Genomic DNA, 13,592 nt, shown 5'->3' on the forward strand with positions numbered 1-13,592 from the left:
GGTACAGTTATGTCCTTTCTTTTCTGAGAGTGTGGGGTATTCTTCCTACAGACGGTAGGGGTGGGCGAGAGAGTCTTCATTCGTCCGGTAATGAGTCCTTTAACAATACCGACTTACGAAGATGATTTATTAACATAAAAATGCTGCCTTGTGTCCCTTTAATGGACGTTTCTGAGTGGTAAGTTTGTGTTTTTTCTTCCAGTATTGACCTGCAAAACGTAACTGTAAATCAACAGTAGAACTTCAGCCTATCATATAGCATTAATTAGCATGTAGCGCTAACTCAACCACTTTGTTTATAGCATTTTAACAATTTTGTAATTAATTTAATGTGTAATTTAATGTTGGGGCGTTCATCTCAACTGTAACGTCACAGTCCAGTCGTTTTTTGTTGAGATTGGCCTGTTTAGCGGTCTTTTGAGTGCACAAGGTTTACATAAAAAGGAAGAAACAATCATGTTTGAGGCTCATGATATGTCATTACCATGTACAGAACTTTTTTTTTCATCTATGCCTAGGTAAATAAGTTTTTATTCTATGGCACCTTTAACAAAAAAAGTAATAATTTAAGTTATATTCAGAGATTTTATGAAGTTAATAAAGCTTATGTTTATTACATTTGCAAGGCCACAGAATCGTTTTTAGAGTATACACACACTCATATACTGACACACACTGTACACTACAATCTTATTCTTTACCAGCTTGTTCAACATTACACTGTCCTTATTTTACCCACTTTTGATATACTCAAAATAACTAGTATAGTAACATGTCAAAGACCAGTACACTCCTTTTGACCTTCTCAATATTATAATCACAAAACTAAGCAATTAAGTATAAGAAATAACACTGCAATTAGATAAATGATACTGTAATTGTTCCTATTGTGTACTTTAACACCACAGGATTATCCAGAACAAGACTCATATCTTATAAAATGCTGTTATTTAGCAGCTCCACCATACACTTAGTCTAAATAGCTTGGACTGTTCAGACATTCCCTTCAAAAAATAAACAGGAAAGTGGTATGTAATTTCAAAAATAGTTGAAATTCGCCCAGCTGAGATCAACCCAGTTTGACATTTGATTTTTCTCAAAATTTAGTTAACTTGAAATTACTATAAAAAGTCACTGCACTACTTGGTCACATGGAACGACTACCAAAATCAAATTCACATCATAGTCACAACAAAGAGATACATGGACATGGACACGTTCCTGCCTGCCAAACAGGGGTGGAAACGTGCTAATGTAAACCTGCTGGGTCACATTAGTCTGTCACACATTGTACTACAGGTGTGTCCAGGCGTAACTGGTCAACAGTTCAAAAGATGTCACACAATATTCAAATCATTAGGATTAAAAACAGGAGCATTTCTGACTCAGTCATTCATCTTTGATGAACAGATTATATATCACCAGAACGGTGTGTCAAATTTCATGAGCAAAAACATGTCTCCAATCTTCAGATATTTTGATCAGCTAACAATTGCTTGCAAGACTTGCAAAAATGCTTTCAACAAACATATTTCCATGACCATGTCCTACAAAAATATCTAATTAAGGAAATTGTTTGCTGGGAAAAAAGGACATTGTTGATCTCATCAAGGCATTACATCACCATGAGTCATTGTGCTAAACTCGGCCGCCGTCCCCAGAGTAAAAAGAAACAACTTGAGAAACTTATCACACAGTAACATCAGTGCTGCACTACATACTTGTCTGTCTATAGCCAGAAGTCAAAGAGATACTACAGCCAAGTATCAAAATTACACCATGATTTACTCACATTCAAGCAATCTGAGATACACATGTCCATCATGTAAATATCTTTACTCTTCCAACAACTTCTGACTTTTAACCCCAAAAAGTGCATTCACCCTTCACAGAGGTAATCCACCTGGCTCCAAGGGGTTAATAAAAGTATTATGCAGGTAATCAATGCAATTTTGTACGAAAAATATCCAAATTTCATAATATTCAAATTTTTTAATAATAACTAGCCGATAACGACGCCATCTTGGACTCACGCAATTTACGGAGTTTTAGCATAGTGGTTGCCATGGGTATATTTATAAGTCCAAGATGGCATCGTTACCGAAAGCTAGTCATTATAGTTTATCAAGTTTAAAATATGGATATTTTTCAAACAAAATCACATTGACATTTTTTAATCCCTAGGAGCCACTAGGTGTGGATTATTTCTGTAAAGGATGGATGTACTTTTTGGGCTTCAAAGTCAGAAGTTGTTCCCTGATCCCCGTTTCTTATAAGCTTAGAAAAGCTTATAACGGATAAAATAAAATAACTCCAAACTGTTTAATAAATTTAAAGGGATGATGGAAAATTAAAAGTTGCGGTTTTCTAGGTCGATATGACTAGGAACTTTACTCTCATTCTGGCATAATAAATAAGGACTTTGCTGCTGTAACAAGGCTACAGGAGGTGCAATGATTTAGTTAATTAAACAAGAAAATTTAAATTGAAATGAAATTTAATTAATGATGACAAAAAATTTAATAATGCCATCTTTTAAACTCCAACCCTTTTAATTAGAATTTAAGTCAATAACACTGAACCAATTAATCAGAGTGCAGCTGCTCAATACAACTCATCATTTAGACCTTTTTTATTACAGTTTATCAAACATATCACAAACATATTTGAAATTCTATGTTACTGACGAGATGCTGCGCATGACAATCACATGCGATTTATCGTGCAGCCCTACATTCCAAACCGCTTGCTTGTTTTATTTTGTTTTAAAATATATCAAAACAAGTTCATTGACTCATACTTGGCCACTTATTACTCACCTATCTTATGGTGCAACACTTTTGCAAGAGGGTGCCAAAACAATTACCCATAATACACTAAAAAATCCTCAGCCAATGAGATACAAGTCTGTATTGGTTTTATTAATCTGTTACTTTTATGCAACAATGTTATGTTGGCTTAACAAATAATTATTAAGTAAAGCTGACAAGACCTAAATTATATTATGTTCACATTGTTAAAATTAATTTTTTAGTTATCACAACATGAAAGAATTAAGTAAAATTGGCAAACGTGAAAGTCGTCTTTTAAGATATAGATGCATTTTACACAAATCAAACGCGGCATATTAATTACTTATTTAAAATGCTGAATAAATTGTATTCCCTAACAAACATTTCATTTGTTTTAAAAAGACCCACCGGAGTTGTATGGATTCCTTTATCTGATGATGGATGAGCTTCAAACGAGTTTCCAAAACTAAAGAACTAAATCTAAAAAAAAACTAAAATTTTAAATTTGGGTGCAATATGAATGAAATACATCAAAGCCTCTTCTTACATACTTCCTTATTATTACATTTTTTGAGTTTTTTTATACAGAATGTCAACAAAACTACGGGAACACAAATAAAGTATGTGAATTAACCTCTCCTGCAAAGATACGCCAGCAAACCTAAAGCAACTGGCAAGTTACCGTTTTTATTTATTCATTTACGAAAATAGTAATTGCCTTTGGTTCTTGAACGACTATAAAATTGGCTAATCATGGGATGACAGCTGACATCAGCCAATAGCATGCCCTGTAGCCAGATGCATAAAGCGGACAAAAACACAGACACTGTGATCCAATTTGAACACAGAGAGGCTTATGACACAACAATACAGTCAAAGAGCCGGCCAGATTCACATAGTACAACTGACCTCTGACCGCAATATCTAAATAAACCAACTATGTGTCTTTCTTTCTAACTGACTGTTTTTTCTATTACATGGATATCTCTTGGGGCCGACTAAGAGAAGAGGAAATGGGCCCTGGAAAATATGCAATCCAATGACTTTCGATACACCCATTCAAACTCAGCTTAAACTATGTCTGCAATGAGAGTCGTGCACTTGCAAAATTTTCATAAAGAAAATCATCTGAATGCGTCTCGCCTGATGTTTGCAGTGGTTACACGTATTACACAACTACACCAGTTTTGTTACCACAGTATCATGTGATAGAAACCCGACCCGAAACCTGGTGAGAAATCCTGACCAATGAACAGACCACATGGTGAAGGTGTTTTAAATACTGGGAATTTGTTTGCATATAAAGGTTTAAAATACAAATTGTGAACTGCTTTAAAAAAAAGTCTACAAATCCTAAAATAAATCTTTCTGACTGCACAATTTATAGTGTAGAAATCATTGCAATCTTGGGTAACAGTGGTTGTACATCCATACAAGCAGCTATCATCATAATGGAAACACTTTACACTTACAGTAAGGTTGTATTTGTTAACATTAGTTTAAGCATCAGTTAACATGAACTAACAATGAACACTATTTCTATATATATGTGTGTGTACTGTGTATAATAATTATGGTCAACAGTTCAAACTAAACTAAACTAAAACTTTTATTCTGCAAATGATTAGTTGCGATTAATCGTTAAGCATGCACCTGTTTATTTCTTTATGTGTTTTGAATTCAACAATCTTAAAAATATAATCTTGTTGAACCTGTGCAATGGCAATAAAGTGCTTCGCACGAGTCATAAACTAAATACATATTTAAAATCAGATTATTTCTATAGCAGTGTAATTTAGCACAGGGCAACAGAACATGAACTATGATTATATTTATACAACTGCGAGGTTCAACTGCAACGCCACTTAGTCAAAGGTTCCTAAAATAAATATTTCCTACCATTTTATAATCCTAACAAACTTTTTTTGCTACAAAGAATCTTTTGTGAAACAGAAAGGTTCTTTGTTTAAAACATTTAAACAAAAAAGGTTCTTCTATGGCATTTTTATCTCTAAGTGCAATGTACTCAAACTTGACCTTTCATTCAGTCTTGCAAATGAATCAAATGTGACATCAACTGTGTTGAAAGGAGCATTAAAGGAGCTGTATGTAGGTTTTTGACTGCACAAAAAAATACTAACATATTTGTAGATATCAGTGATGGAAATTTTCGTTCATTTAGGTGACTCGTTCATTTTCAGTTCGTTCACCAAAATGATTCGTTCAGACTCGTTCACTGATTCGTTCAGTGACCATTTCTTAATTTTACATAAATACGCCAATAGGTGGCGAAGATGTGTGTCATTATGTGTTATAAGACAATGAAAGACTTTTTGCAAAAACTCATTCGTTTTTAATAAAGCTCAAATTGTGAAATACTAAGCATAATTTTATCAAGCTACAGAATATATTAAGACACACGTACATTTATAGTACATCTAATCTGGATTTGTTGTAAATAAAGACTCCCGTGCATGCCTCCTCTGGTTCAGTCAGTCATCAGATCCTCGTTCACAAATCATATAATTTCGGTCATGTCGTTCAAGACTTCGTTCAGACGCAGATGACTGATTTAAGTTCAGTGAAAGGGTGGATTAAACTATATAGATATTAACTATATTCAACAGAAATACAAAATTTTTCAACAGTAATTAACTTGATTATCATTTGTATTAAGGTAAATAGTCCGCCTAAACATGGTTACTATAACTTTACTAAAATAAAACCACATGATTCTTTCACAAGATTGTTTACGTTGCACTCGCTTTCTATACGATCCCTCTCATTTATTAGGTTGTAACTTGTACCAGTCATTTAGTTTGTTTAAGAACGCGATCTCTCTCTCTCTCGTTCGTTTAGACTCAAAACAGCTGCACGGTCAGTGAAGGGCGTATTCATTCAGTACGTTGAGCCAATCATATGCTCGGCCACAGCTTATACTCGATTGCCATTAATTGGCTCGTACTTTTGTCACTCTTTGAAGGCAGAAAGAAAGCCGCGCTTCATTTGTCCGTGCTCCTCAAGAAGGGAGAGACATTTTTAGTGAACCAGAAATATGAGTCAATTGATGGCTTGAACGAGAACGATTCGTTCACCTAAAAGATTCGTACAAAAAGAACGATTCGTTCACGAACGTAACATCACTAGTAGATATGTCAACAAGCTAAGTTCACAATGCTATAGCCAATTATTCTCTTTAAGAAACTTGCTTCCAGTCCAGAATGTCTGTTTTTGGTCTGTCTGATCCTGCCCATTGCCATTTACCCAATAGTTTATTTCGACAACTCGGTTGCCAGTTATCATGTTGCTTAAATGAGACCGCAATGGCCCGTAAATTGATTGCCGCAAATTGAGCTAAAAAATCCAAACGAGCAGGTTTGTAATTTGCAGATAACAAAAACATTGCAAACGAAAAATAATGAGCAAATAAACCTATGCTTTACATTATCTGTATGTGTCTGGCAACCCGAGAGGGCTTGTAATTTTTAAAAGTGAATAATGATTGGTCATGTTTCTGTCTGTCAGACTTTGGCTTTACATCTGGTCTTTTCGGTACAAACAACAAATCGTAATTTTTGAAAAGAGTTATCGTCCAATGCCGGAAAAAATATCCAAATATCAGCCACTGCAATATACACTAACCTAAAGGATTATTAGGAACACCATACTAATAATGTGTTTGACCCCCTTTCGCCTTCAGAACTACCTTAATTCTAAGTGGCATTGATTCAACAAGGTGCTGAAAGCATTCTTTAGAAATTTTGGCCCATTTTAATAGGATAGCATCTTGCAGTTAATGAAGATTTGTGGGATGGACATCCAGGGCACGAAGCTCCCGTTCCACCACATTCCAAAGATGCTCTATTGGGTTGAGATCTGGTGACTGTGGGGGCCATTTTAGTACAGTGAACTCCCTGTCATGTTCAAGAAACCAATTTGAAATGATTCGAGTTTTGTGACATGCTGCATTATTCTGCTGGACGTAGCCATCAGAGGATGGGTACATGGTGGTCATACAGGGATGGACATGGTCAGAAACAATGCTCAGGTAGGCTGTGGCATTTAAACGATGCCCAATTGGCACTAAGGGGCCTAAAGTGTGCCAAGAAAACATCCCGCACCATTACACCACCAGCACCAGCCTGCACAGTGGTAACAAGGCATGATGGATCCATGTTCTCATTCTGTTTAAGCCAAATTCTGACTCTATCATCTGAATGTCTCAACAGAAATCGAGACTCATCAGACCAGGCAACATTTTTCCAGTCTTCAACTGTCCAATTTTTGTGAAATTGTGCAAATTGTAGCCTCTTTTTCCTATTTGTAGTGGAGATGAATGGTACCCAGTGGGGTCTTTTGCTGTTGTAGCCCAACTGCCTCAAGGTTGTGCATGTTGTGGCTTTACAAATGCTTTGCTGCATACCTCGGCTGTAACAAGTGGTTACTTCATGGAATCTGTATACTGGACTAGGGCTGCACGATAAATCGCATGTGTTTGTCACGCGCATCTCGTCAGTAATGCCGGTTCCTTGATTAGTATTAAATCGCCATCAGCTGTTTTCAGATGGAGCTGATTTAACTACACAGAGCCGTAGTTCACTGACAATCGGGGCAATTTTGCATTAATTATCGCGGATGTATCGCCTGCGATATGTATGCGATATGGCCCAGCTTGTCAGGGAACTGCGGCTCTGTGTAGTTAAATCAGCTCCATCTGAAAACAGCTAATGGCGATTTAATACTAATCAAGGAACCGGCATTACTGACGTGATGCGCGTGGTATCACATGCGATTTATCGTGCAGCCCTATACTGGACGTTTTTCCCTTTTCACACCATTCTTTGTAAACCCTAGAAATGGTTGTGGATGATAATCCCAATAACTGAGCAGATTGTGAAATCCGTCTGGCACCAACAACCATGCCACGCTCAAAATTGCTTAAATCACCTTTCTTTCCCATTCCGACATTCAGTTTGAAGTTCAGGAGATTGTCTTGACCACGACCACACCCCTAAATGCATTGAAGCAAGTTGCAACTGCCATGTGATTGGTTGACTAGATAATTGCATTAATGAGAAATTAAACAGGTGTTCCTAATAATCCTTTAGGTGAGTGTATTGGTGTATCACTATATAGTATAAAGTATATACTGCAATTTAACACTAGCATCCCAGTCTGAACATATCCTCTGTATCAGGTAGGTGGTAAACCTCTTAATCTCTGTGCAACAAACCTCATTTGCTTTTAAATGACATTTTGCACTTCAAAAAACAATTCAAAGTCTCTTCCCTAAACCAAAATAGTGCAAATATCACTTCCGCATGCAATGATCATCCTTTCACAACACACGTGTGGTTACAAGAGGCTAAAGAGCTTCTGCAAACAATCGCTGCTGCTGTTGTCTAGTGGCAAATCGACCCACCCAGGTCGAAAGTCAAGCAAACTAGTGTATGTCAAAGAGCAGAACTTAAGAAAAAACGAAGGAAATTAAAGACTTTCAAACATGATGGCACTTTATTTTAAGAAATACTTCACCTAAATGTTAAAATAATCCAATAATTCACCCATGCCATCAGAGATGTATATGACTATTTTTTGTTTAGTTCTTTTTGGTACATGGAGTACATATGTGAGCAGGTCTGTGAAAACCCAGCTAAAGTCATTTTTTGGTGATTTACTAATAAAATCATAAAATTTACTGTACATAAAATCATCCTACATAATGTAAAGAACATTCTGTGAAAATAACCTTAATTAATATTGACTGGGTATAGTCTTGCCAGAGATTAAAATCGTTGTGAAATCAATGACCGATTTAAAAATTTGATTTGCCTAATCATCATAAGACTACTGCAGACAGGATCATCCATTATTAAAGATTAGAGTAAATTATAAACCATATATTTTTATAGTTGGGTGACGTATTCCCTTAAAGTGCATGTCTGACATTCGTAAATTTGTACGTTTGCAAAACAAGATAACAATAAAACTCTTGTACTGTAGATTGCGAGAAGACGAATACGGTGAAACCAAACAGCTTATCTGAGTTCAGTGTATATGTCTGAATACAGCTTTTGACCTCTTGAAAAAATATTCCATCCATACATTTTTAGTATTTATAAATAGCGCTACCCTTCAGAAAGACAAAATAAGTGTATTGAAACGGTCTAATATTTAAAAATTGCAAACCCGTTCCACATTTTGAGCTACAATCCATCCCAAAGTCTGTTGGCAGTAAACAGTGAAAATTTAGGGTTTAGCCACATTATACAGTCATTAACTAACTATAATAACAACAAACACAGTTAGTCAAACACAGATATCCTATATGTCAGCTCAGTAGTTTACAGCCTCAGTGTCTTTAGGACAAAGCTGTATGTGTCAACTTCCACATACTTTACAGAGGACCTTTGGTAAACCATCAACAATTAATCAACCAACCGACAAAACACAAAGGCATTCAGTGACACTACAGTTATAGATTATAGAGCTAAGATTAAAGCTTTATTGAAGAAAAAACATTAACCTTACAACCCTGCCTTAAAATATTTTAACAAGTTTAACAAAAACACTCCCAAAACTGAAGTAGGAGTAGGTGAGAGAACAAGATGGACAAAATCTGACCTTGAAACACAAAAAGGGAATAGCAATGTGTGTGTTTGGCTGTGTGTAACAGGGAAAAGACGAATTCTACAAACTAGTAGTGACATCATCAATTGGACTCCTTCCTATTGGTCTGATTTGATGGATGCAATTTTCTTCTTTCACATTAATGTTAAAGGATTAGTAAATTTTCTTAAAAAATTCTAATTTACTCACCACCATGTCATTCAAAATGTTAATGTCTTTCTTTATTCAGTCGAGAAGAAATTATGTTTTTTGAGGAAAACATTCCAGGATTTTTCTCATTTTAATGGACTTTAATGGTCCCCAACACTTAACAGTTTTAATGTAGTTTAATATTGCAGTTTCAACGCAGCTTCAAAGGACATTAAACGATCCCAAACGAGGCATAAGGGTCTTATCTAGCAAAAAGATTGTCATTTTTGGCAAGAAAAATAAAAAAATATGCACTTTTAATCCACAGCTTGTCTTCTACTCCGGCTGTGTGACTCGCCAGCGCAATTTCATGTAATTGCATAATGACGTGGAAGGGTCACGTTACATATATGTAACGCACATTTGCGTACGATTTTAAACAATAAACTGACATAAAGACATTAATTAGTATCATTTGACATACAATGACGTCAGAACGGTCCTCTTTCTCCACACTTGTAAACACTGGGGCGGAGTTTCGCATTTGTCAACCGTGACCTCTTGACGTGACGAAGTATTACGTGAGGTCACGCTGGCGAGTCACAATACTGGAGATAGACGAGAAGTTGTGGTTTAAAAGTCCATTTTTTTTTTTTTCAAAAATGACAATTGTTTTGCTAGATTAGACCCTTATGCCCCGTTTGGGATCGTTTAGAGTCCTTTGAAGCTGCGTTGAGATTGCAATATTAAACTGCATTAAAACTGTTAAGTGTTGGGGTCCATTAAAGTCTATTAAAATGAGAAAAATCCTGGAATATTTTTCTCAAAAAACGTAATTTCTTCTCGACTGAACAAAGAAAGACATCAACATTTTTGATGACATGGTGGTGAGTAAATTATCTGGATTTTTTTGGGGCTGATACCGATACGGATTTAAACAGACAACTTCTGTCCGATACCGATGCCGATATTAAACACTTGTATACAATACTTTACAGTTTGTCTATTAGCTAGTTTATTTCTGCATCAAATTATTTTTACTGAACATGGATTGGATCTAATTAACATTCAACTGACCAACATAATAAGAGAGGCACAAGTTAAGCTAAAACAAATATAATAAGACAGCATGACAACCTTTCAAAGGTGGTTTTTGATAGTCAGGATTTATTTTATTAACAACATTAACTCATTTTTTTATATAATGGATTTCTTTATGCAGTTAATTAATAAACAATCGGTATCTGCCTTTTTCGTGCTATTGCCGATATGCCGATGGTTTCAAATCCGTCAAAAATCGGACGATAAATATCGGCGGCCGATACATCGGTGCATCACTAGTAGAAATTGTGAGTGCAAACTTCTTGTGGGCAATGGGACCTTAAAGGGATAATTCACCCAAAAATGAAAATTCTGTTATCATTTCCCTGATCTTCAGATTGTTATTAACCTGTAGGAGTTTTTTTTCTGATGAACACAAAAGAAGATATGTGATAAATGATGGTGAGCACACAGCCATTGACTTCCATAGTAGGAAAACAAATATTATGGTAAAAGTATTGTGATAAATGACGAGTAAGATATTTTGATAAATGATGGTAAGCACACAATTGACGGTACGCATTGAATTCCACCATATTTGTTAATCCTACTATGGAAGTAAATGGTTACAATCCGTTGTGAGCTTACCATCATTTATCAAAATATCTTCTTTTTTGTTCCTTAAAACAAAAAAATTATTTCAAATAGGTTTAGAAAAACATGAGGATGAGAAAATGATGACAACATTTTCATTTTTGGGTGAACTATCTCTTTAAAGTGAAATAAAGATTGCATCCACTGAGGTCTAAAGGACAGATACAGCAAAAACTGAATATTTGTGAGATACTATTCAGTTTTCCCTGTCCTGTATTTAATGTAAAGCTGCCTAGCTACAATGCATAATTGTGAAAGCTCTATATAAAGAAATATGAATTAAAAAGATTACTGCAGTATTTGTGTGTTAGTGCTTGACTCTCCAAAACAACATAAAACAGTGACAGACCTTTTTTGAACTCCTCCAACATGGAATCCAACTTGGTGTCGTGAAAAACAAAGTGGACCGGATGGTTGTAGAACTTGGTGATGGTTTTTAAGGAGGTGCAGTCATCTGGGTCCACGAAAGCGAGGTCTTTCACAAAGAGGATGTCAACGATATTGGTGTGTTCGCCCTCGAACACAGGTATGCGGGTGTATCCGCTCTCCATGATTTCCGACATGGTGTTGAAGTCCAGGATGGCATCGCTGTTGATCATGTAACAGTTACTCAGGGGAGTCATGATGTTCTGCACCGTTTTAGTCCTCAACTCCAGAGCTCCCTGGATCATGTTCAGCTCCTCTTTCACGAGGTCGTTGTACGGCTCAGTCACCCTAAGCATCTCCACCAGCTTTTCTCTATTGTACACGGTGCCTATCTCCTGGCCCAGCACGCAATCTAGGAGCTTACTGATGGGAAAGGACAACGGAAAAGTCAATAACATAAAAAACTTGGTGAGAACGATGGTGTTGGCACCTACCGCCAAGCCATGGCGAGAGCAGAGCGCCTGCGGAACAATCTCACCAAAGATCACAATGCCGATGGTCGACGCCACCACGGCACCCAAACCAGAGCCGATGAGGTCATCGAGCAAGATGGTCAGCGTGGTGTTGACCAAGACGTTGCCGAGGAGAAGCGAACACAGGAGGTAGTTTCCTTTCCTCCGAATGGGCTCGATCTTGCGCGCAAACTTCTTTTCTTTTTCCGTCCCACAACTCTGCACTATGCGCAACTCCATGGGGTCCAAAGCCATGAGCCCCAGGTTTAGCCCACTGAACATACCTGACAGCACCAAGAGGCAACATATCAACATCACCTGGAACCAAATAGGAAGAAGAGACTTCTTCTCCTCCACCACACGTAATATCCCATCATTCTCTCCCAGCAGGTACCACTTTCCATCTTGGATATATCTGATACACAAGCCATAATCCCTCTGGGACTCACTTTTCCTAAGTGATTTAATTTTGACTCCCAGCAGTCCAGATGTGCCCTGGCTGTTGACACTCATTGTGGTGCCGATGGAGAAGTCTTTTGTAAAATCTGCACAAGTCCTATTTAAAACAGAGCTGCTGTCCTCCCCCCGGTCCATGAACTTAATCTGCGACCAGGTGTCATTACTGATCTGCAGTCCGTAGAACCTGAGCAAGATGTTGCTTTCCTCGGTTACCTGAATGATCCCGTCGTCGGTAGTTGTGGCGGGCTTGTCGCTCTTCTCCAGCCGCATGCCGAGGATCATGCTGTCGCTGCCCCCGGTCTCCGCTCTGTATGTGCCTACTTTACACAAAAATAACACTATTAAAGCCAGCGTGCAGCCTTTACCGATCCATTCTGTCGCCATGTTTGTTGCGCTCTCAACGGAATGACGGTTGACGTCACCTACTCATTTCACACAAGCCCGCCTTCCTCATTAACATAGCACTGGGAAACTCCAATCAGCTTGAGAAACGTCACATAATGAGGAAGAACGAGCCCTCTTGTTAAAGAATACCGGTTTTGCAGGACGGTTAAGGTGGAACGTCTGGGTTACTCATATCTATGTGGGTTACTGTGATAAATAATTGATGTAGGTTTTAAGGTAAATGATGTAATATTATGTAAAAACGAATATGAATGTATTATTTTTTTCTTCTGGTTTACTAGGTAATGTACATGTCAGGTAAAAAACCAGGGTGAATTTCATGAATAAACGCACGGGTCATATTTTAACCTAACACGAAAAATAATACACGAGTAAATGTTTAATTAACTGATTATTTTATTTGTTTATATGTGCATTAATTATTACATTAGTTTAAACTGCCCACATACAGATAATTTAGTATTTACTATGCTAAACTGTAGTAAAATAACTAGATACTATAGTGTTTTTGAAACGTTCCGTAATAAATATTAAAGCATACTACAATATTTACCACAGCCTATCAATTCACTGTTACGTTTGTTAATACTATTGAATAAACAGT

At 36.8% G+C, this 13,592-nt stretch overlaps 2 protein-coding genes across 3 annotated transcripts in view; both read right to left on the reverse strand.

The window, feature by feature from the left end:
* Positions 1–13,138, reverse strand: part of LOC135732651 (metal transporter CNNM4) — a 43,250-nt gene extending 30,112 nt beyond the window's left edge. For both annotated transcript variants that reach the window (XM_065250892.2, XM_065250893.2), the window contains exon 1: positions 11,596–13,138. In XM_065250892.2, coding sequence (XP_065106964.1) covers positions 11,596–12,967 — 1,372 coding nt within the window. In that variant the 5' untranslated portion in view covers positions 12,968–13,138. The remainder of the gene's footprint in view (positions 1–11,595) is intronic.
* The window catches only part of ccl19a.2 (chemokine (C-C motif) ligand 19a, tandem duplicate 2), a 69,427-nt gene that overhangs the window by 16,873 nt on the left and 38,962 nt on the right, over positions 1–13,592 (reverse strand). The window lies entirely within an intron of this gene.

The sequence above is a fragment of the Paramisgurnus dabryanus genome, chromosome 5, assembly GCF_030506205.2.
Source record: "Paramisgurnus dabryanus chromosome 5, PD_genome_1.1, whole genome shotgun sequence".
Lineage (NCBI taxonomy): Eukaryota > Metazoa > Chordata > Actinopteri > Cypriniformes > Cobitidae > Paramisgurnus > Paramisgurnus dabryanus.